This window comes from Tachypleus tridentatus, chromosome 11, assembly GCF_004210375.1.
Source record: "Tachypleus tridentatus isolate NWPU-2018 chromosome 11, ASM421037v1, whole genome shotgun sequence".
NCBI lineage: Eukaryota > Metazoa > Arthropoda > Merostomata > Xiphosura > Limulidae > Tachypleus > Tachypleus tridentatus.
Genome location: NC_134835.1, coordinates 93,300,304 through 93,326,668, shown reverse-complemented (window position 1 = coordinate 93,326,668; position 26,365 = coordinate 93,300,304). Strand labels below are relative to the sequence as shown.

The window sequence follows — 26,365 nt, the reverse complement described above, 5'->3', positions numbered from 1 at the left end:
AAGGACCGTTTTATTAAGATCAAACATAATCATGGTCAATTATAATGTATATAAGGAACGGTTTCTTTTAGATAAAACATAATCATAGTCAATTAGAATGTATATAAGAAACGGTTTCTTTTAGATCAAACATAATCATGGTAAATTAAAATGTATATAAGAAACGGTTTCGTTTAGATCAAACATAATTATGGTCACTTAGAATACGGAGAAAGTTTTTTCAAGAATTGTCATTCCACTGACAGGAATTTCTCACGGATTTTGAAAGGCTTAATAATCAAACAGAAATAAAACATGAAATATTTTATCTTTATAAAAAATTCTTCTCGCACTTAACGTAGTTATACTTTGTTTCTTTCATCGTTTTTTTTGCTTCAATAATAAAACGTACTTCTTGTGTAAAAAGAATAAGTTTCCTATAGCTTACAAAATTTCTTTAATTACAATACTGAACTCTGACATTTTTTTACGTTATCAGTTCCTATAATTTCACTAATCTTTATAAGTTTCCAGATGATACTTTTAGAAATGTCCTTCAGCAACACAAATGGTTCTGATACTACACACACACAACTTAGATTGATTATAAAACTGACTCCACCTTACACATAAGTTCTAAAAATATACCAACTTTAACGGAGTTTATTTAACGACGTTTTGGTGCAAGTCATCTTAAAATGACGTCAGCAATTATGTTGTGCGATACTACGATAATAAAATATGCACTCGATTTGATGATTTCTTAATGAGAAATTTTTATTTTATACGTTCGTTGAATACTGATTCACACATGAACAAAGAGCAAGCTAGAAATATTCGAATCTATAGCTTAAGAAAATGTTTCTTCAGTGTCTTAGCGACAAGCCTGAGATATTATAGCGCTAAAATTTAGGTTTCAATACCTGAGGTGGACAGAACACAGGTAGTCCACTGAGTAGGTTTTTGCTTAACAATAAAACCAAGAAAATAAAATGTCCGTAAGTTCTATTACGCTTTTGTTTGTTTAAGAAGAACATATGCACAAACGAGTTCTTGTGTTTTGGAATAAAAAAAAACACATGCTACACCTTTCAATAAACACAGATTGTTTTGTAATCAATATAATACTACATGTTATACCTTTCAATACACATAGGCTGTTTCGAAAATGAAGAACATTTAGACCATCTCAAACATCGTGCAATGTAAGTCACCACACATTAAAAGGTTTTATATTTCCAACCAGAACAGTACCATCTTTAATTCAACCCACAGGCTGTACATTTAACAGTTCGTCAATAAAATTACAGAATAAGTATTGAGTGTATTGCGTTATTTTCCCGACAGTGTGTACATTTTGAAAATGAACACAGCAAGATAAAATGAACGAACCGAAAGAAAATAAATCATCAGGTGTCAAATCCCTAAATGCCGTCTGGGTGGAGTTCTTCAGTGATAAATAGCCTTTACTAAAGTTCTATTCGTTTGCAGATGGTGTTTTGACTTCATGAAAAACATGTTGTTATGTTATAAATTAGCAATTTGGAAATGTGTTAGAAAGGAATCTACATTACAATAAGGCCAATAAATGTTTTGCAAAAATGTTTGTAAAAAAATACTAAACAATGTATGAAATACTGGCAAAAGAAAGAACAAACACGCACTTTAATACATGAATGGTGTTTTGAAACTATGAATTCCTTTTTTTCATTTTAGAAGGGTATCAAAAATAAAGAAATAATGTTATGGAATGTTAAAGAAATATTTTTGTCTTTCTTCCTTTCTAACTGGCAGTTGTTTTGACGTGAAACTAATTGGTTCTGTAAAACCAATTAATTATCAGAGGCGCTCGAAAATTAAACAATGAATTTTGATGTTTGTAATATTTGGTCTCAATTTTATTTTATTGTAAGTTTTTGTAATTAAATCTAAATGATGAGATTTTGCGTAGAATATTTTTATAAAAAAAATCATGTTTAACAGTTTCTTTAACGAATTAAATGTTCTTCATAATCAAGTTTTAGGGATAAAAATAAAAAAAAAATCTTAATTCTTTTGTCAGTTACTACAATTCTATAAACAGTCTAGAATGAGGTATTGTATCAGTAACCACAGTATAGCTTCTTTATCAGTCTCTCTTAGTACGTTTCTTATAAGCGCCTCGAGTACAACTTTAGAGTTGTTTAACGAAATAAAATGTTTGACATAATATAAGTTGCAAAACGCAAGTTATAATTATCCTAGTTGAATATGCGAGATATTCTGAGAGTTGGATTACATGATGAACAATTTAGTTGCAAATTCGCAAATATGTTTGTTATTTTATCACGAACCATTATTTATGCTTTTAAATTCAGTATATTTTATCCTGGAACTGTGTTAGAGATCATTAGAGATCAACTTGCTGAAAGATATAACGTAGACGTAAAGTAAAAAAATAGAAGTTTGTAAAAAATTAGCATTCAATAAAAACTGCGACCGATAACTAGAAAAATGTCATACGTATTCCATATAGATTTTATTAATAAGTTGGAAGACTCAGCAGATAGCTCGATGTGGCTTTGCTATAAAAAAACACAGACACAGACACTTTACTAATAAGATTTAAATAGTATATTTATTCCTTGCCAGTCAAAAAAATAAAACTTTGAAGCCTACTGATGTGATAAACAGACTTATCGTGTACGTCAGTGTACAGCAAGGTCACATTTAAGAATGGGTTATAGAAAGTGCTACGTGTAGTAATGTATAAGTAGTGTCACTTGTGATAATAATTAAAAGGTGTGTTACACATAAACCTATGGATAATGGTAATGTTAAATGCAGTAATGACTAATAACAGTGTTAAGTATATAAGAGGAAAACAATACTAATGCAATAAAGAAAGTTGAGAAATGAACAACTTCCTTGTTCAGAGTAATACCTGCATTTATTCCTTAGCAAGAAGTCTCTAATGAAAAATTAAAGAGCACTATTGATAGTTAGTAAACAAAGAGCTTTTCTAATATGTTAGTTTCAGAAAACAATTCACACAGTTTAGTTGTTTACTCGAAATCGAATTCTAAGGTGAAAAAAAAGTTTGCTTTTAGGATCTGGTATTTACCTACTTGATCCATAATATAGGAAATATGTTTATTACCTTTGGGAATATCAAAGTAGTCTCATTTATATGAACACGTGAACCAGTAGATCAGGTTGAATAGTGCAAAAATTAAAGGAAATAGGGCTCGACAAACGCGATCTATGCCTCGACCTAATTCTTCGGACGCCATAGGTAAATATCTCAAGATGTCGAAACTCATCTCTTCACTTTCATCATCATCACTGTCATCCATTGTCTTAATTAGGTCTTCCGATTTGATGTTAAGTGTTGGATTGTTCTTGCTGGAAATACCTGAGACTCTGTTAGTAGCATTTGAAGGTCGAACAACCTGGATTCGAACAAAATAACACACTAAGCTATATTTAATTTTAAATTATTGTATATGTAAAAACGTTTCTACACATTGACTTACATTTAACTTCTGCCTAAAGCATCTTATAGCTTTAATTAAAAGTATTTGTGGAAAATGCTGTTACTAAAGCCGAACACAAAATTTAGAAACCAAATGTCCATAATAGAAACTGTGAATTGAATAAAGTAAACATTAGAAAACTTTAAATAGGTCCAAATAGACCAATAACAGTTTCACGGGTCTCTTTTGTAAAAAATAAGTTTGAACTGTTAAAAAAGAAGATGTTTAGAATATTCTCGTTTTTTTTTTGTTTATCTTGATTTAAGATGTTTATTTTTGTCAATAAACAAGTTTGTTTGATTAGGTTAGCTTTACACACATACTTTAGCAGTTTTAAATATGTTATTCCAACCATTCAAGAACATTTTATAGAAGAGTGTTGCCAGGCCCTCATCTATGAAGCTGGTAGACTTATCTTTTAGCACAAGTTTTTTCACAGCGTAACTCTATTTGTATTTTCTTTATATTTATTAATTTTAACCTCAAAGTGTTTCTTTTTAATAAGAGCGTTTCACTTTTATATTTCAAAATATTTATAAGTAATCCGATTCTCAAATAATTAATAATAATAACATATTATAAACTGGATAAAACTATTACTGGGATTCGATTTTCTTCTATAATGAGATCCATTTAATAAACCTAAGTTTTTTAGTTTACTTTTAAACTTTGACATCTTGGTAACTATTTTCGTTAATCATTTAGATTCTTCAAAGTGTTCATTAATATAGAACATTTCCGATGATAGGGCAACATACTCTTTATTTTTTCAATATTTTATTTGCCTTTAGTGTAAAATATAATCTGTCTAATATAAGTTACCTGGCGTCTCAAGCCAAAAACAAATGAAACCTGAGTTTTGAAATATTAAATAAGCTGAAGCAAAATCTAATTAGTATCATAAGACATTAAAGACCCTTAAATTAATTCTTCTAATGACAGATCACAAGCAAAATATTTTCAATGTACATGAAACAAGAAATAAAACTTTATTTTTCACGCACCTGAAAAATTCGATTTGTGTTCTGTTGTGAAGAGTTCCAGTTAGTATTGTTACCGTTAGCCATCTGGGCTGCTAGTTTGTTTCGAGCCTTCCTGGCAGCTAGATATCACCACCCACCGCCAACTCTTGCGCTACTCTTTTGCCAACGAATAGTAGGATTGACCGTCACATTATAACGCCCCCACGGCTGAAGAAGCGAGCATGTTTGGTGTGACGGGGATTCGAATCCGCAACCCTCAGATTAAGAAGCCTTAGCCACCTGGCCATGCCTGCACATGATTTTTCAACAGATAACTAAGGTGAAAAATATGTTTTTTTGTTCTGTTTGTAAGTTAGAAATGAACATTTTCAAGCGTTTGTTGATAAACATGCACAACCATACATTCTAACAGTTTCTTTATTTTGTACATTTTTGGATGTACAAGTTACAAGTAAATTACTATAGTATCATAATTACCTTTCTTCATCACGTGATAATTACTGCTTTTCCCCAGTTAAAATAATGGATTTACAAGGGGTTAAAAGAAAGGGGTCAATGAAGTTCTTAAAGTTCGAGCATACTAGCCACCTGACCAAGCCAAGCCCAGTTCACGCATGACTTAAGGGTACTTCAGCTATTACATAGCTGAATTGTATGTAAGACTATACATACGACAAGTTTCTCCAAAAAATCTGTTACAAAACAATTGTAACATTATTGGTTACAATACCAATTATGTAAATGGTCTTTGATTTAAACCAACGCTGACCTTGTACTTGGAAATTTAATAATGTACCTATCAACAACATCATCGAGATCAAACGAAAGACTACGTTCCTTATTCATGATAAATACAGTTAGTCTCTTCAGTCTCTTATCTACCATATCGGATCTAATGTGATTTTTGATCAACTTTACTTGTTAAAATTCCTTTCACAACCGGCTGTGCTAAGTAGGATAGTTATTGCTATCTTTATAACCTTGTAAAGTTCAGTAAAAAACCGCAAATAACGGTTTGAGATATACTGCAAACTTCTCGACTGTTTCAAATGTCGAACCTGAACTATCATTCATTCTCTTAGCTTACAACATTTACATTCGCACGTCTTAAAGATTCAGGAGGCTTGGCAATCTCAAAATTTCATATTTTGGGTCAAATTTTGACAGGGAACCAAATATTTGGGGATTTTCCCCATTTAGTTGTTCGTTTATTTCCTCATGAAAACTATCAATGGTTAGAAACAAGACGGCTTGTTTCATGTCAAATGAATCTCGCATGGTGTCCTGCTCCCCAAGCGTGGTTAGAACTATAATGTCGTCCGAGTTTTAAGGCGTGAAGCTCTGTAATTGGTAGCGATGTCAAAAGAACGTTGAAAATAAAAATAACTCTCTCATCACATCTGCAGGTTTGCAACTCTGTTAGCAGTCTCTTAGTAAGACCTGCTGCTCTCAAGTAATCTAATCTGGAATTTTGCAGCATATCCTTTTGCTTCATATAAGATGTCATTTAGAAAAAGGATACTATGTACGAATGTTTGATCAAGTTGTGCCAAAATGGGTCAGGCATGTAATACACTGTCTCGACTTGCTGTAGCTTATGTCAACATGACAAAGAAACGTAAAACAGTCAAACTTTACTGTAATTGCATTTACAGCACGCACTTGACAAGCCCGTTGTGTTTCTGACACTGTTTTAAATTATACAGCAATTCAGTGTGCATAAATATTAGGATCACTTAAAAACTGTAGCAAGTCTGAAGTATTGGAAAAACGTGAACTACAGGTGTTACAGATTTCACACTTTCTACGATAACCAAATTCAGAGGATGATTAAAACAGTGAATATAGACAGCTTAAGGTGCCATTTATCTTATTTATTAATGATAGCGCAGTGATGAACATCAAGTGCTCTGGGATACATTACTCTTAACCAATCAGGTTGACCAATCAGCCTTGTGACATAAAGTTTATTGTACTTTATCTTTTACTAAAAATTCTGCATTGTGTTCACAAGCGACTTCAAAACCAAGAAAATGTTTATGAACTTCTGAAACGTTAAACTACTGAAGTACCAAACTCATCTTTTCTTGGATGGGTTTTAAGTTTCACCGACTAAGATTAAAAGCTACTGAGCGTCTTTTATTTTGTCAAAAATTATGTCACTGAAAATATCTAAAATAGCACTGTAATGAGTATATTTGGTATTTTTAGGTCCTACACATAGTTGTTTATTTAGAATCTGGGAATAAGTCTTTAAGAAGTTTCATTTTTTACAAAACGTTTCTTTATTTTCAGCTATATTTCCTTCACAACACCCCCTTTGAGTTATATTTTGGACAGCTGTGAGTCTCAACGTATCTACAAGTATTCTGATGTATTCCTTAATTTTTCCCACAATCAGCCGATGAGCTTTATCAACTACTGTTTTCTCAGAAAACTTTGATTCTGAATAAACATTATATTTACTCGCGTTGTTCAAATTTAATAGGTCGTCAGTTGACGTGGAAGGACGTCCAGAACGCTCATCATCTTCAATGGACTGTCGACCATCCTTAAAACGTTCATGCCACTTGAAACATGCCGTACGCTTCATTGTTGTTGTTGTTTTTGGAATTTCGCACAAAGCTACTCGAGGGCTATCTGTGCTAGCCGTCCCTAATTTAGCAGTGTAAGACTAAAGGGAAGGCAGCTAGTCATCACCACCCACCGCCAACTCTTGGGCTACTCTTTTACCAACGAATAGTGGGATTGACCGTCACATTATACGCCCCCACGGCTGGGAGGGCGAGCATGTTTAGGGCGACGCGGGCGCGAACCCGCGACCCTCGGATTACGAGTCGCACGCCTTACGCGCTTGGCCATTCCAGGCCTCGTACGCTTCATAGCAACATCACCGTAAGCCATGTTAAGCATAGAAAAAAGTTTCAGTCGCAGATTTTCCAAGTTTAACACAAAATTTCACAGCAAGTCGTTGTTCCTTCAGGTCATTCATTCTGAAATCCGCCAAACGAAAAAATCGTACTTCACTTAAAACCACGTAGCTAATACACAAATGAAGATATCTGCAATCGGGAAATGGCGTCGTAATCAGCTGATCTGTGCGAACCTAGCGACACCAAGCGGATTCCCCTGGAACCAACTGGAGCCGCGCAATTCAAACAGTCCGCGTATTTTTTGAACAGCCCTCGTATACGTCTAAACTGTAGTTTTTCTATGAATGTATTATACTGTTTGCGACTGGTTACATAATGTGATCGATTAGAGGCAGGATCGAGATAATTGAGTAAGTCGTAATTAATTAAATCAAGTTATTAAAGTTTGTGCAAGATACTCAGTGGCTATCTGCGTCAGCTGTTCCTAATTTTAAAGTGCCAAATTAGAGGAAATGCATTTGGCTCCTCAATGACACTCATCAAATCGTAGGCCGTTCTAATCGAATAGAAGGGCTTGAACTTCACTCCTATAACACACCCTCAACCGAAAGTACGAGACGCGATATTTTTTGGCGGTAACAAGTCTTGAACCACTGAACCTCCGGCACTGATTGAGTTAAAATATTTCTTAATGTAAGAGAATAAACAGGGCATTGAGTGAGTTAAAATATTCCTTAATATGTGACAACAAGAAGAAAAAAGGAAAAAAGAAGGCTGCTTTCAGTTGATTTACGTAAAAATAATACAGTAATATCAGATATTACTGACCTTGTATTTTATCAAATTATTTTTATTGTGATAAATACAAACAAAGCAAATCTTTTAAATAAAAAAAACCTGAAGTTTAGTTCTATAAAACCGAGTAGCGGTAAGAAAGTAAGAAAAATATTCAGAATAAAAATATAATTTTTTCATTGATGTTTCAATCATGACATCAAAGAAACAATCCCTATGAAGATAGTTTAAAATAACGTCAAAACTCTGGTGATTTAGGGTTAAGAAGTAACGATAAAATCAGGCTGTTGAACGTCAGTTTGAATTTATTTTTCGAAAACCTTAGAACATTCCTCTTTACGTAGAGAGCGGCCAATTGAGACAAGTGTAGAAGCAGTACATGGATGCCTTTTGTCAATATAACATTAACTATAAAAGTAATTTTTTCGATCCGTTTCTAGGTAGTGAAATATCACATATAAGCTGTAATCAATTCGAACATATTAAAGATTGAAAAGGTTTACAACTGTGTGTAACTTTCGTAATTTAAATAAAAAACTTTCCTTCCTACACAGTCCCTTCATTGGTTTCAACACCTCATTGCAAAATTATGTTCATATAATTCGGTACAGCCATTTCCAAATAATAAAGTCAATATTTCTATTGCATACGTGGTTATTTCAAAGATGGACAACACCTATGGAGTTTATGTTGTAAAAATAAATTTTCTTGTCGTAATAAAAACTAGTTATTATGATATAATAATCTTAAGGAGAAAGATATTTAATAACTGTTTAATTAACTGATTTTTTCATGCTACAAATTATATTTCCTTTTGTGCTGTACGTAAATTATGATGATTTTATATATTATAAAACTGATTTACATTTTCCACAATAATTCACGTGCTATAGAAAGCTAAAGGTACATATCCCGCATTAAGTTTTTTAGAATCTTTATACATCATGGATATGCAAATTACAGATACCTGTAACAACAAACATTACGAGACAATATTGATTACCTACTACCTTACCTTGTATTTCGACACTCTTCACTCTAATGACAACTCTTGTACTCCATCATTATTTACTCAAATAGCAATTTTTGTATTTCATTACCGTCTATCCTAATAGCAACTCTTGTATCTCATCACTGTTTAGTTTGACAGCAACTCTTGTATTTCATCATTATTTACTCAAATAACAATTATTGTATTTCATTACTGTTCATCCTCATAGCAACTTCTGTATTACATTATTATTCACTCCGATAGCAAATCTTGTGTCTCATCATTGTTTAGTTTGACAGGAAATCTTGTATTTCGTTAGATTTTACTTTGATAACAGGATTTGTTTTTATTTTAACATGACTTTTTTGTTTTAATCTCTATTAAAAATAAATGTCCCAACTTTTGTATAAGAGATATACAGCGGTAGTGTTTTTTTAGCCATTGTAAAAAATAACCAAAATGTTTTATAAGAAAGAATATTTATTCTCCGAGCAGCTATCTATTCAGTAGATCAACGCGGAGTCTGTGACCTCACGCTGATAAAAATCGATTTCGTCACTCGTGGCGAGCGGAGTACAAATTGTTCGTTCGCTGCAAAGCACAAAGCTATACAAAGAAGAATCTGTACTGTGCCCAACGCGAGTATTAAAACCCAGTTTTTAACGGTGTAAGCCCCCAGAATTACCTCTGAGATGTTGGGGCAAGGGGTGGGGGTTCAGAACACAGCTAGACCAGTGTAACTTTGTGCTTTTTATCAAAAGGAACGAGCATTCTTCGGGAAATAAATAACATCTTTTAAAAAGGAGAGAGTTTTTTTCGTTTTTTCAAAGCTCACCTGGAATGGATTTTTAAGAAACCAAAAACATATGTTTTATCTTTTTTTTACCCTTTATTTCTGGCGCGTCATGGGCAGGTGGTTAAGGCGCTTGACTCCTGATCTGAAGGTCATGGGTTCGGATCCCATCAAGCCAAACATGTTCGCCCTTTCAGACATGGGGGCATTATAATGTGACAGTCAAACCCACTATTCGTTGGTAAAAGAGTAGCCCAAGAGGCAGCAGTGGGCTGTGATAACTAGCTGCCTTCTCTCTAGTATTATACTGCTAAATTAGGGATTGCTAGCGCAGATAACCCTCGTGTAGCGTTGCGTGAAATTGAAAACAAACCAATCCTATATTTCTGGCGTTTCGAGTTTTTCTGTTTACAATGAAAAACCTTATTGAAATGTTCTATTTCATAAATAAAATTACGTAATACCATTTTATCTATCTTCTTCACATTGAATTAGAGTTTCTCGATAAATTAGTTCATTATAACCTTATTATGGGTTTGTCTGTAGAAGGTGTGATCTTTTGATTCCATATTAATTTCTTGAAAACAGGCAATCTCGACGAAAACTAACTTTGCTGTACATCACCGCTTATCCCACTCTTCACAGTTTAACTGGGGTACCATGACAGTTATTTCAGACCATAAATTTGATCAGTATGTTTGTTCAAACAGAATCTTTATATCATGCCCTTGGTACAAGTGTATGGGAATTCTAAAGAATAAGTATTCTCACCCTGGTTCATTTAATTATCAACAGGGATCGATGAAATATTTCTATAATGTTGAATTTTATATTGTAAGTGGTATGGAAGAATTCGCCTCATAAAATGGAAAAAAAAATCGCAAAATAATTATTTTTTCTAATGTATATTTATGATTTCTGTTTTGTTAAGCACGAAACTCACAATGCGGGCTATCTGTGGCTGTGCCCACCACAGGTATAGAGACCAGAGTTTGATGGTCTTCAGATTTACCGATAAGACTCTTAATATATCTTTCAGCTGTATAGTATCTCTATGCTTGTATCTTCTCGACAATACGTTTATATGTAAAGACAGTTTTTGTAATTAAAAATAATTTCTTATTTACGTTTTAAGCCTCCAGAATTTGGAGGCTTAACACGCTAAAAATCGATGTTTCGTAACCTCAATGAACAGAGCACAAAATTTAGTTTTTACTTAGCCGCAAACAAACATTTTCACATTTCAGCATCTGTTAGCTTTAGTGAGTAAATTGTCATATCAAACAAATTAACATAACTTCCAAGCAATCCATTGTAAGTTTCTGCTTACTGTAGGAATAGATGTATTCACGGTTAAGTTAATCCTACGTAAGTTTCTATCTTGGTGCATTACGCTACTCATCATGAAAGTATACTACCCCAGTAGTTTCATTAACAAAGGATCCTTAGAGTTAAAGCAAAGGGAAATATATTAAGCCCACTACATTTGCTGCATCCACTGCCTACGATGACTTTGTTTTAATACAAGGCTCTTCAGAATGGTTTAAAGAATACAAACATATTTGTGGTGGGTTGAGGCAGGACAGGTTTAATGCTTACCCTGGGAATAGAGTGCTTAACTCCGCTTGAGTTGGTGATGACGGTTAAAATGGTGGTGATTCCATGGTGCAGGAACAGCATGGATGTCCAGCCAAAACGAAACCAACGATACAAAGACCAGTAGCATTACGGGAACGTAGACTTCGATCATGTAGTACCTGAGCTCTCGTTGTAATGTGAACGATGCCTGCAAGCCACTGTAATGACCTAAGGTAAAATAATTACATTTATACTGCTTAAGACAAACAATTAATATTCGAAAATACTCAAATTTCAAATTACAACATTCTAATCTAAGAATGCCTGTAATCTTGGAAACTCGTCAAGCGTTGCAAAAAGTATTTTGGCATCACTAGTGACAGGTTTACTGCTCTTCATCAACCCCACTAATTAATGATTTGAAAGTGTGTGGTTGTTACTAAAATGGAACAGAAATCGGCGCTTCATGTTATCTTTACATTTGATTTTTTTCGAAATCTTATTTTACTGTCCGACATTTCTTCCTCTCATCATGTTCTGACAATTATTTAAATTGGAAATTTTCAACCTTACCCCAGAATAGGCCTAATGGTCGGGTCAGAAACCTCCCGTGACAGAGGTACAGCTGCTCATAATTTTGAAATGATTACCAGCTAATAGCATCCGTCGCCACAAAAGAGCTTTGTTGGGCTCTTTCAAATGGGCATGTGTTGTGTGGTTGCTGCCACATTTTCGTATAACAGTAGTTGCAAAAGACACCTGAAACATTTTCATTTACTAGGCCATTTTTAGATATAAAACAACATCATTAATTAATATAATGTAGAATGAATTGATCACATATTTTTGCCGGTACTTTTCTTCTTTTACAAATATTTTAAAAATCGAACAAATAAAATTCTCTTTTGCTACGAAAGTAATTTTAATGTTAAAACGATATTGTGGCTAATTTAAAATTATAAAACTAACTTTTAGAAAAATTTCTTAGAATAAAATAAATTTACTTTCAACAATTGGAGCTAATATATTTTTCATATCGTTTAAAATATTTTAATTTTTCATGATGCATTTCTCGTGTTATTTTTTAAACCATCTGAAAAATTTATCAGATTACTTTTTACAACACCTATACATGTGTGATTATATGAACAATCTCAAGTGGACCACATTATTAGTATACTATTGTTATAATTTTTTTAATCTGTACGCTCTCTAATGACGGCGTACCAAACCAAATAGCAGTGATAATTACCCAGTGCTTTATACATTGTGTTACTAGCAGTACATTTGATGCTGGGGCCCGGCATGGCCAAGCGTGTTAAGGCGTGCGACTCGTAATCTGATGGTCGCGGGTTCGCATCGCTGTCGCGCCAAACATGCTGGCTCTTTCAGCCGTGGGAGCGTTATAATGTAACGGTCAATCCCACTATTCGTTGGTAAAAGAGTAGCCCAAGAGTTGGCGGTGGGTGGTGATGACTAGCTGCCTTCCCTCTAGTCTTACACTGCAAAATTAGGGACGGCTAGCACAGATAGCCCTCGAGTAGCTTTGTGCGAAATTCAAAAACAAACAAACATTTGATGCTGGATGAATCCAAGGAATATTCAGGGAGTCATGGAAGGAAGAATTAGACAACTGGTGGCGTTCTTCCACTTCAGTTCCAACATACTAGCGTCATAAATCACTGTAAGTTTAAAGGGTTGTATAAAATGGTTGAACTGCAAGGACAAAAAAAAAACACATAAAACATCTGACAAATTAACTTTAGTATAACTGAAAATCAAGAAAAGTTGGAAATTCAAAACATTCCTTCTTATTTGAACAAAGCATTTGTTACATATTAGTTCCAGCTTTAATACGACATCTCACAAGTAAATCAGATTCTGACAGCTTTACCGTACGCTTTATGTCGTCATCACTGCTGTAGTAGGTAAAACCATCATTCTGGAGTAGTATACGTAACCGTATACTATATCATTCAAAATAAAACGTTCTCGATGGCACAAATCTATATGCATGTGTATTGATCACGTTATCTGTTATATCCAATGTCATAAATACCTGACATAACAATCCCTCAAAATAGGTATGATAGGGTTACAGATCGTTAGATTAGATCAGATACAAGTTAACTCGAAGAAGTAGAATACGGAGAAATTTTATTTTGGGTCACGTGATTATCATCTTCAACATTTTTTTTGCCTGAAGACCCTTTTAACATACTCCCCAGTGAACAACGTATACTTTAACATATTGTACAATAACTGTCAGCTTACCTGTTCTCTTCCCTCGGTAGATGTTAACGGAAATTATAAAGGTCTCAAGTATGATATGATATTATATTCGACCATATAATGATAATAAACTAAAATCAATTTAGTAAAAGCAATACCAAATTAATGAAAAAGAAGTTGAAAATGTACAACAAAATGATCTTTCCTTTTGCTATATATATATAGAACTAATATAAATAAAGGCGCGCATACTTGTGAATGTATAGATTCTTGACTTAGATGAAAGTCTCACTAACTTTAAGCTCATCGTTCTTGACACGTTATCAAGAAAACTGTGTGACCAGTTTGTTTTCCTCTGGACTTTAGTGATGAAAAACATCCAAAGTTCTCTCCACTTTAAAATTGAGATAAAAGAAAACCTGAAGTGTGTGTAGGTTTCTGAAATTGGGAAACCCTCATGCATTTTAAACCTAGGGTTCCTGGAGCTGGATGAAATAAGCCCGTAAACCTATTTGCTTTTATTGCATTCTTTGGTGATCAATGCTTTCCCAACTGCTTTTGAAATGTCCTAAAACAAAATCAGTATAACCATTCTAAATAAGATGCCTAAACTAAACTAAACTAAACTAAACTAAACTAAACTAAACTAAACTAAACTAAACTAAACTAAACTAAACTAAACTAAACTAAACTAAACTAAACTAAACTAAACTAAACTAAACTAAACTAAACTAAACTAAACTAAATTAAAATCTACCGGCGGACAAATAGGAATATTTCCTAACTCATTTTATTTTAAAGTCAAAGTGAAATGAGTTGGAGAGGACATTTATATAAACATATTAGCTGCACCTGATGGACCACATTCCAGATGGCTACCACTGCCACCAGACTTGTCTGGACCTCGAAACTAAACACATTAATCGGTGTTAGTATATGCACCATCTCACTGCTTTCAATCAGATATGACGTCATGGAAATAATTGGATGTGGCATTAAGAATCAATGGCTAATTTCACTCTTTGTTAGTAAAAGAGTAGTCCAAGAGTAGGTAGTGGGTGGTCTTACATTGCCAGAATAGGGACGGCTAGGGCAGACAGCCCTCGTATAGCTTTGCGCGAAATTCACAGCAAACCAAACCAACCACAGTCGTAATTAAGTTCAGTTTGCCTTTTTTTTAACTTAGATATTTCTTAAATTTCTTAAATTAACTAGATACTTTTAGAGATAGAAAAAGAAGAATCATAAGTTTAATGTAGAAGTGATGTCGAGAAAACCCACCTGTAGAGAAATATATATGCAAAAACGGCTAATTTGGGTTTCTCAACCCAAACGAGCCGTTTTTGCATATATATTTAATGTAGAAGGATACTTTACTTACAGCTCATCAACGTAATCGAACAATTCTGGGTGTCCATGGGATACTTGACCAAGTTCATCGGACAAGAGAGCTTTAGTCGAAACCTAATAAAAAACATAAAATATTCACGATTTAATAGCCAGAATCTTGGTATTTGTGGTACATCCAACTGTTATTACGATGATACGGACAAAAAAGTCATTTCTGTACGTTGTTATCATACTTTTGAATAAACCTCATATTGTGTTTGAAGGAATCTTGGATTAAGTTCACAACTGGCATATCTTCTACCACTAGTTCCAAGGTCATATGGGACAGGGTTCGAAAGGTCAGTGGGCACTACAATTCTGTCTCCCTCTCGATCTTACTCTCTGATGGCCGAGAAGTAGCTGATGTCCGGAGCATCGCCGATACTCTAGGTAAAAGCTTTTGCCAGGTATCTAGCACTTTTGCTTGTTCCTTCACCTTCATGGCCATCAAGACTCAGGCAGAACGTTCACCTCTTTCCTTTCGAAATGACTATCTCTTTGACTATAATTGTCCCTTTACACTGGTGGAACTGAAACTGGCCCTTCATCGGTCTGGCAGTACCAGATGATGCACACTTTGACGTGCTGCGGCATCTATCTCCTGCTTTTCTTGATATTCTTCTAATTGTTTTTAACCGGATCTGGCAAGAGAATGTTTTTCCTAATGCCTGGCACCAGGCTATTATCTTACCTTTCTCTAAGCCTGGGAAAGATCCCAAGTTTCCTTCAAACTGCCGTCCAATTGCTTTGACGAGCTGTCTCTGTAAGACCTTAGAGAAGATGGTTATTGCTCGTCTTGTTTGGTTCCTCGAATCAAACAACCTCCTCTCGCCCACCCAAGTGTGGGTTTCGACGTCAGCACTCCACCGTGGACCACCTAATTGGACTTGAAACATCAATAAGAGAAGCCTTTCTCAAACGACAACATCTTGTATCAATATTCTTTGACATTGAGAAGGTTTATGACACAACATGGTGGTATGGCATTTTGCGAGATCTCCATATATATGGGTTACGTGGCCATTTACCCATTTTTATTAAATTTTTTAACGGACAGGAGATTCCAAGTTCGTGTGGGTTCGACACTTTCCCGCTCTTTTCTACAGAAACTTGGGGTCCCTTAGGGCTGTCTTTTAAGTGTCACACTTTTCAGTATAAAGATTAATGCCATCACTGAACAACTCCCTCTCACTGTTGCAAACGGGCTCTATATCAACGATTTTCACATCTCGTGTCAGTCGTCGAACATGAGATATATTGAACGGCAACTACAAACTGCCCTCGATCGTGTACTGAAGTAGACCACGACAAATGGCTTTAATTTCTCTCTCTCTAAAACCGTTTGCATGCACTTTTGTCGCCAACGGGGTATTCACCCTGATCCTGAAGTTTCGCTGTCTGTGGTCCCAAGTTCTTGTGGCTTATCTTTGACCGTAAGCTGGTCTTTATACCATACTTAAAGCAGCTACGGGTCAAATGCACAAGAGCACTGAACATCCTCCATTTCCTCTCTACCACCATTTGGGGAGCGGATCGATGTTTTATGTTAAAGATATATCGTATTCTTATTCGATCGAAACTCGACTATGGATCACTGGTCTATAGCTCTGCCAAACTCTCGGCCTTAAAGATACTGGACCCCATTCATGATCAAGGACTTCAACTCTGCACTGGGGTTTTCCGCACCTCCCCAGTTCAGAGCTTATAAATAGAATCTCATGAACCTTCTCTGCACCTTCGCCGCTTGCAACTGTCTTTACTATATTCTTCGAAACTTCGTTCCTTACCAAAGCATCTCACCTTGGATTGTGTTTTTCTTCCTCGGTGAGCCATTCTTTTTCAGAACAGACGATCTGTCATTGCTCCTTTTGGCCTTCGCGTTTAGGCGCAATTGGATGAATTGGGTCTGTCATTGGATAACATTGCAGAATCCATCCCACCGTGGCTTATTACAGTTCCCAAATGTGACCTTTCTTTAAGTCATCTGAGAAAGGCAGATACTCCCGTTTATTATTTACTAAACATCTTTTGAACAATCTTTCTATTCCAATTTAACGAATGGTTCCAAATCAGGTGACTCTGTGGACTTTCCCATGGTTTGTTGCGGTTCGGTGGTTGCGCGCAGAATCCCCTCTACAGCTTCTGTGTTCACTGCTGAACTGTACGCCATTTCTCTTTTACTGGATCATATTGAAGCTAAGCAGTACTCCAACTGCACTATTTATACTGACTCGCTTAGTTCTCTACTGGCCCTGGAATCGCTTCACGTTGATTCACACCCAGTTATCGCTGATATTCAAAACCGACTGGCCCATTTCTCATTAACATCTACTTTTATCCAGTTTTCTGAATACCGGGTCACGTTGGTATTCGCGGCTAAATCTGTCTGCTCTGGCACTATCACCTCTGTGCCTATTCCATACATGGACTATGGTCCTGTTTTCAAGGTTCGACTTGGAGTGAGCAACGCGACAACAAGCTTTTCCAAATAAAACCCTATATTGAACTTTGGCCGTCTAGCTTCGGTAAGGATCGGAATGAGGAAGTTGTTCTAACTAGACTACGCATTGGTCACAGTTTTTTAACTCATCGTTTTCTTTTATCTGGAACTGGTACACCAGTGTATAGTTTGTGTAGCACTCAGATCACTATAAGCCACATTTTACTTTCTTGCCATCGTTACGACTCTCAACGACGGCACTATTTTAAACATGTTCTGTCCCAAGGTTTGTCCATAACATTAGACAGTGTTATTGGTGACGGTGACACTGTCCACCTTGATAAAGCTTTTAGTTTTTTAACGGCCATTAATCTTTTTAATGTCATTTAAGTGTTTTATATTTATTCATTAAATCTTTTTTATTGTGGTTCCCTTTTAAGAGTCACAATCTCTCTAGTTCGATTTGAAATTGGAAAATGGCCGTAACATTAAATAACTTGACACCAGGACTGGAAAAGCCAACTTCAGGTGACTAACTCTGCTGTTTGAACTATCCGTTTGAACTACCCGTTAGTCGTCCTGGCGAGTTATTATTACAATTTTGCTGTATGTCTTTTAACACTTTTATTACTTTACTTTTTAATACTGGCCATAATGACACATAACCCGGAACCAGGACTGGAAAGGCCAACTTCAGGTAACTAAGGGTGGTTCTTGTACTTACCTGTTAGTCTACCTGGCGGGTTATGATAATTATCATTATGCTACAGAAAGTCTTTTACAACTTCTCTTACTCTGGTTTCTCTCTTAACATTGTAGACTAGGTGTCAACATTGGTTTTATGCTATTTATGTTTTTCAATGCTGTTTTGCTTTACCTTCATTTCCTTTTATAAATTTTACTACATTTACTTTATTTTTACCTTTTTTACCGGACGTTTGGCGCAGATAGCCTAGCTGCTTTGTGCCATAAAACACTAAATCATCCAACCATCTTGTGTTTATTTTTTAATTCCACTTAATATTTTTGCTACATATTTATTTGCTGCTTTTACAGATTAAATTAAGTAAAAACGTTTATTTTCTATTATGATATAATAACCATTTTTAAAATCAAGTATTCCTTAGAAAGACAAAGAAGTCAAGCGGTTGAACGATAAAAACAGAGCGAGATATGTTTTTTGATTCGATAAGTGAATAAAGTTAGAGAAAATTTGTTATGTAACTTATTTAATCAGCTGTTAGATAAACAAGTATGATCAACCATTCAGACAGTTTTATTCTGTAAGTTCATAGTGAAAATTCTACAGGATGAGAACTGATTGGACTCAGGGTCTGATAAAACAGAAGCACATGTCAAGCATTTACGGACAGTTGAACTTGAGTAGAAGTATTATTAATTAATTAAACACTTGAAACCTGCGTGTTTCAACCTGCAGACCATAAGTCAGATTAGAGTACCTAATCATACGAAAAAGTAAATAATAAACTTAATGTTTAAAGTAATAGTGAAAAATAAAACAAAAATATGTCATCCGATAAAACGAACCATTTTCAACAGCAACATTTTTCAACTAATCTATTTATTACTTATGCAAACTTACAAGTGAAATGCCCTGGTAACGTTATTAGTTATAAAACGTTCAATTATTTTTATATTTATCTACCTTCAGTAAATAAATTAAATACGTATTTCCAAATTTAATGCACAAATAATATCTGTATTATATGCCAGTGATAAAACGTTATTATTGATACAAATATGTACACATTAAATTTTTAACTTATCTATAGAAAGGGCATCGAGTATATACGTGCTGTGTATCATTCACATAAAAGAAAAAGAACCTGTTTGTTAACGAATTCTAATTGCAGTACATAACGTTAAAATTAAAATATGTCTTACGAAGATTTTAGCATACTGTTTATTTGTTTTGTTTTTAATTTCGCGCAAAGCTAGACGAGGACTAATTGCACTAGCCATTCTTAATTTAGCAGTGTAAGACTAGAAGGAAGGCAGCTAGTAATCACCACCCACCGTCAACTCTTGGGCTACTCTTTTACCCGAGAATAGTGGGATTGACCGTCACCTTATAACGCCCCTATGGCTGAAAGGGCGAGCATGTTTGGTGAGACAGGGACTCGATTCAACAGATAACTAAATTACAAAATATGTTTTTTTTTTGTTCTGTTCATAAGTCAAAAATAAACATTTTCAAGCGTTTGTTGATAAACATGTACAACCATACACTCTGACAGTTTCTTTATTTTGTACATTTTTGGATAAGTAAATTACTGTAGTATCATAATTACTCCTCTCTCCAGCACGTGATAATTACTACTTTTCCGCAGTTAAATTAACGGATTTACAAGGGGTTAAAAGAAAAGGGTTAATGATGTTCCAAAAATATCAGAACACAAGAGACCAATTTGTCCGATTAGAGTGTCATTATATACGTCTACAAGGACCCTTCGGCTTTCACTGAAACTTAAATTTGCGTTTTAAGATCGAGAAAACAAAAACAGCTTCCAAGTTAATGATAACCAAACGACTTGTTAAAATTTAAAACAACTCATATCCAATAAAACATATTACTCAGTGGTTAAACAGGAATTTGAAGACCAGGACAGGAACACTAATGGCTTCAATCTTCAAAAGGTGGAGCTCCTTCCCAGACCGTCTGCCCCAATTTAACCACTGATGCTATTTAATGGAAATGTTCTTTTGTATTTGTATTTATACAAAGCTATTAATGCTTTATGCTACCGTTCAAAATTCAAAATATTGAACTATTGACCAGAGGCAAACCAGTCAATCTATAGGACCTTAGCACCTACCAGCCACGCTAAGGGATTGGCTTGCCCATTCTCCTATAATTTAAAATGCAGAGTATATTTTGTGGAATTGAACACGGATTCGCCACCCCTAAAATTCAAAGCTTTACGACGAGGTCAATCTTCGCCCTTTTTGATGAACAAAAGAACATTCGAAGTAAATAATAAACACGTTACTCGTCACTGAAATACTTAAGAAAAGAGTTACACGTTATTTTATGAAAAATCATATTACCAGGATACAAAACGAAACATCTGAGCACAATATGACTCATAATAACAGTTTAAAGCTATTCAGAAAAATGAAGGCAACAGTTTATTTTACTATTGTGTTTCTGGTGAGTAAAATTCTCTTGTCCACCCACACTTATTCGGTAGGAAGCTAGAAGCAAAGCATTGCAGTTAGAGGGCAACAGCGTCGGTCGACACTTTGAAACAAATAAGTAAAATACATTAAGTAAAATCGTTCCTCCTTATTCACTACAACATACACGAGGCATTAAAGAAGAATACAGAATCCTTACATAAAGTATAGATCCCATAAAGACTGATTCTGCTTCAGAAAAACAATTGCAATATGTGTAACAAACACGGGTTAATCGAGTGCGTGGTCTTTAAAACAGTATTGTTTATTATTAGATAGGACTTTGATATCATAAACAGTAACACAAATACACACACACATATTACGCTAAACATAGTAGTGGTTGTTGAATACTAGTTGCTACATAAAAGTAAAATCAACTGAAATTTGGCCTGATTCTAGAGAAACGGTAAAACTTCTAACATTGTATAAAACTGGTAAAAATAATCTGTAATCAACATTTGATTATCAACAATCTGAATATCATTACGTTATTTAGGCCCGGCATGGCCAGGTGGTTAGGGCGATCTACTCGCAATCCGAGAGTCGCGGGTTCGAATCCCCGTCACATTAAACATGCTCGCCCTCTCAGCCGTGGGATCGTTATAGTGTGACGATCAATCCCACTATTCGTTGGTACAAGTAGTCCAAGAGTTGTCCGTGGGTGGTGATGACTAGCTGCCTTTCTTCTAGTTTTACACTGCTAAATTAGGGACGGCTAGCTCATATAACCCTCGTGTAGTTTTGCACGAAATTCAAAAATCAAACAAACAATTACGTCATTAACTTCCTTAATACCAACTATAAAATGTTATTTGTCCAACCGCAATGAACTGAAAATTAGTAAGCCCTAATTCACAAAATACACAACAGATAGTTCGAACTTAGCGTTGCTACACCATCTAAGAAGAGTTAGATTATAAATTCTTCTGCAATATATTCATATTATTGAGACTACGTACAAAAAGTAGCGGAGTTCTTATGGAGTCGAGTTTATATATTTACTCCAACAAAACATAGCTACATATGTATCTCAGAACGGCTGGTATGGGTATTAATTAACACTTTTACTAATAAAGCAGAGAAGAACGTTTTGAACTTTCTAGATGATCTTCGGGTTAACCTGAGATACATTTTTATTTCAAGCGGGTTTGTCGTCATAAAGAATAGTTACAGATAACTGACATTACAGGCATTAAATTATCATAAAACTAGAAAGGTTTGATATCAGTTTAAGGACAGTATAAGGTACACCTTATAATGTTTTTATATTAGGAGATATGCAGTTGAAATTACTTAAAGCTTTTAATAATTCACACAACACATCATTGAGTTGAAAACATTGCCTCTTCTAATTGAATGGTTGTCTTGATAATGCCTGTCAGGAAGTGTTGGAAGTTCATATGTGTTTGTAAATAGCATAAATAACTAAATACAGCTTAAAATAATACATCCCATTCTGAATCTTCTTTTATTCAAAACCGATAATTTTACTGTTTCAAAACCAGTCATTATTGCATATCTGGGCGTTTCGATATCTGGTCGCTTAAAAGTATTTCTCCTTATCTTTAACATCACACGCAAGAAGCTAATTTGTGTAGAAAATAAAATATATTATTTTCTATGTATTATTTTATTTTTAAGATACGGTAACCCTTTTAAGAGTATCTAGCAGAACTATGTGTATATAGGCGTACTAGATATATATATATACCATCCATTATATTTAACTGTTTATTACGTACATTGTCAATTTCTTATTGTATAAAACTGAAGGGAAATGAAAAAATTCGTAATTTTGACTTTTCAATGTTTAATAATCTTTATTTCTGGAAAATTGTATCCTTTCCTTGCAAAAGTTAAATATATTGAATTTAGAGTATAGTTGTTGTTTTTTTTTCGAGATTGAAACCTAAATGTTCAAGCTTTTAACTATGATAAGTAAATATGTTCAACGTTTCTTTATCAACATGCAGCATAACAACAAATAAAGTGTGCTGGGAAAGCTGCTATCAACTTTCTCATTAAAATTCGAACTAGGTCAGTTAAAAAATTAATCACGGATTAAAATAACTATTTGCTGTAATGTGACATTCTGGCATCTTTTCGTTCAAAATACGTACTAGGTAAGCAAGGAAAAGCGGGATTAAAATTATATTTAGTAATATTGTGAAGTATTAGCCTGTATTGAGTTATGTTTTAATAGATAATCCGTATTTGGTAAGCAAAGAAAAGCATGATTAAAATGATATTTAGCCATATTGTGAAGTATTAGCCTCTATTACGTAATATTTTAATAGATAATCCGTATTAGATAAGTCAACAATTAAGTGACTAGAATTGTTGTTAATCACATTTTATGTCTTGATATATCTGATACTATGATATTTGACGTTATTAAAATAATAAATTATTACTTTTGCAAGTAGTGGTAAGTTTTAGGGTTAATAAGATAGCAGTGTGTAAAATAAAATTCATAAGGATAGAGATTAAATTAGTGTTGTATAATATACAATTTATCCTTTCATTATTATATATATATATATATATATACCATTTTAGATCCATTTGCAACTTATATTACTTATATTACTAATATATTGACGCACACACAAGGCCCGGCATGGCCAGGTGAGTTAAGGCGTTTGACTCGTAATCTCTTTCAGCCGTGGGAGAGTTATAATTGACGGTCAATCCCACTATTCATTGGTAAAAGAGTAACCCAAGAGTTGGCGGTAGGTGGTGATGACTAGCTGCCTTCCCTCTAGTCTTACACTACTAAATTAGGGACGGCTAGCACAGATAGCTCTCGAGTAGCTTTGTGCGAGATTCAAAACAAAAAAACAATTCTCAGAACAGTGTTTTCGCACGTCTAGCTCGTTCGAAGTTTGTTGTAATCAATTCGATTGCATATTAAAACAAGGCTATTGCTGCTTTTTAACAGGTTATTTTCTGCTACTATTATGAAAGATTCGTGTATCTGTGTAAACACTAAGAGTCTCTAAAATACGAAAACAAATTGACCAACAGGTTGGAGCTCGTTGACGAGTTTTAAAGTTCTAGTTTCGAGTTATGTCATAAGGTTTACTCATTTAGATATTAATAAGATTGAGAGGAGGTGTTGTTTTGTGGTATATACAAGCATACACATACATAACGTCCAAAACAACATGTTCCAAACTAGAAGAAGTATATACAGTCTACTTAGTGTTTGTCAACACATGAAACATTTATAAACCCTCTTCTGCGGTAACTAATCCAAATTTCTATTCATATTTTTATACCACTTAAGCAATAATCACTAAAAACTTCGGTAATTAAAACAAATTTTGTTAGAGCTCATATATAGAGTTTGAAAGTAATCACATTTCTAGACTATAATTGACTTGCACACTGATGATAGGTTCATTTCATATTCTTAAGGGGCCCGGCATGGCCAAGCGTGTCAAGGCGTGCGATCTGAGGGTCACGGGTTCACATCTCCATTGCGCCAAACACGCTCGCCCTTTCAGTCGTGGGGGCGGTATAATGTGTCGGTCAATCCCACTATTCGTTAGTAAAAGAGTAGCCCAAGAGTTGGCGGTGGGTGGTGATGACTAGCTGCTTTCCATCTAGTTTTACACTGCTAAATTAGGGACGGCTTGCGCAGATAGTCCTCGAGTAGCTTTGTGCGAAATTCAAAAAACAAAAAAAGGTATTTTTTTTTTAGAAGTAAAGAACTTATAAGTAAAGACACTGGTATACATTATAAAAGGTATATTCTGAAATCATTTTCTACTAAGAATCTGGGTTATTAAACCAATACAATTATTTAAGAAAACCATAAAAATATATTGTTATTTTTTTAATTTTAATCAGCTTGGCTATTTGTTTAGGTGACTTCACGGTACCTGGGCTCGGCATAGCCAAGCGTGTTAAGGCGTTTGACTCGTAATCCGAGGGTCTAAAGTTCGAATCCCGGTCGCACCAAACATGCTCGCCCTTCCAGCCGTGGGGGTGTTATAATGTGCGGTCAATCCAACTATTCGTTGGTAAAAGAGTAGCCCAAGAGTTGGCGGTGTGTGGTGATGACTAGCTACCTTCCCTCTAGTCTTACACTGCTAAATTAGAGACGGCTAGCGTAGATAGCCCTCGAGTAGATTTGCGCGAAATTCAAAAACAAAAGAAAAACATTCACGGTACCGTTGCATTTTAACTCCGAAACTAAATCTCTGTATGGATATATTTTTGATTAAAATATTTACATTTTTTACAGATCACAGAAATGGTACGCTATTTCAAAGTTCTAATAAATTGAATAGTCTTTGATTATTGGTGTAAATATCATAGTATAATGGTCAAGAAGTTTATATATCAATTCTATTTCTACATGATTTAAGGACCAAGCATGGCTAGCTAGTTAAAGCGATTGACTTGCAATCTGAGGAGGTGCGTGGTTGAACCCCGTCATACCAAACATGCCCGCTCTTTCAGCGGTGAGAACGCTATAATGTGGCGGTCAACCCCACTATTCGTTGGTAAAATAGTATCTCAAGAGTTGGCAATGGGTGATGCTGACTTGCTGCTTTGCATGTAGTATTATACTGCTGAGTAGGGACAGCTGACGCGGATAGCATACGTGTAGCTTTGCGCGAAATTCTCAAAACAAACAAAGAATGCCATTCAGTCAGTTTCAATGTGTTTTTAGTATGGTTTTCATAATAAAGACAAACCCGACAAAAAATGGGGGCAGTAATAATCCATTTTTTTTCTGTAGCACAAAAACGTTTGCAGTAAAGATTTTAATGGTCATTGCGTATCTAATGCGTATTTTATTTAGTGAAAGTATCGGACGCAGAACTGTTCCTTAAAAATAATTATTGTACTGAAGTTAACATTCATTTTATTGTTAACTTGTATTAGAATAAAACAAACATCATTATGATGTAATTCATTTTAGAAAAGTTAAGCTAAGATATGGCATTCCTTAAATTAAAGAGATTTTGTTTACGTAAAAGGAAGTACTATACAGTTAGGAAATCTGAAAACAGTACGCAGTTAAATTCTTCACATGCAAAAATAACAAGCATAAGACGAAATGAAAAGATGTTACAAATTAATATTAAGAAATACTGATGAATCAAAAGGTTTAATAATTTATAAAATACAGTTTTCTTTCTCTTTTGTGCGTTTGTCTGTAGGATGTACAATGTTGTAAACATAAATCTTGGACGTACCTCACGGCCAAGTAGATGTCACCACTGTTATTCACTCTAACGAATATATTGTCTTCGGTCGTCTCAACAAGTTCACTATCTTTCTCATTTCCAAAGAATAGTGTGAGTGTCCATATAGCATCTTTAAGTGAAGTCTGGCCATCTATGTGTAACGCTAAAGTGTTGTTAAACGCCAGTCTTGAGTCTTTCCACCAATGTTGAAGAGTTCAGTACCGTAGTTAATAAGAAGAAAGTGCTATTTTTACACTGATTTTATAACTAGCCCTAAAACTGAAATCACATGAGCAAACTAGATAAATATTTGGTAAAGCGTAAACTCATTTTAATGTTATCAGAAATAAGTTCTCCATATGAAAATTATACAACATTCCCCTAAGTTATTT

At 34.6% G+C, this 26,365-nt stretch overlaps 1 protein-coding gene across 1 annotated transcript; it reads right to left on the bottom strand.

Moving 5' to 3' along the window:
• Nucleotides 1-2,905: 2,905 nt before the first annotated feature.
• Nucleotides 2,906-11,714, bottom strand: LOC143231552 (uncharacterized). Its single transcript, XM_076466073.1, has 2 exons — nt 11,529-11,714; nt 2,906-3,410 (listed from the first exon to the last, which is right to left on the bottom strand). The coding sequence occupies exons 1-2, from the start codon at nt 11,607-11,609 to the stop codon at nt 3,141-3,143; spliced, it is 351 nt and encodes a 116-aa protein (XP_076322188.1). The 5' UTR covers nt 11,610-11,714; the 3' UTR covers nt 2,906-3,140.
• Nucleotides 11,715-26,365: the final 14,651 nt, after the last annotated feature.

Excerpts from the sequence above, each read along its gene's own strand:
- LOC143231552 (XM_076466073.1), bottom strand. The coding sequence starts at position 11,609 with ATGCTGTTCCTGCACCATGGAATCACCACCATTTTAACCGTCATCACC. Across the intron at positions 3,411-11,528 it reads TTAAGCACTCTATTCCCAGG|GTTGTTCGACCTTCAAATGC; the intron begins GTAAGCATTAAA and ends GTTCGAATCCAG.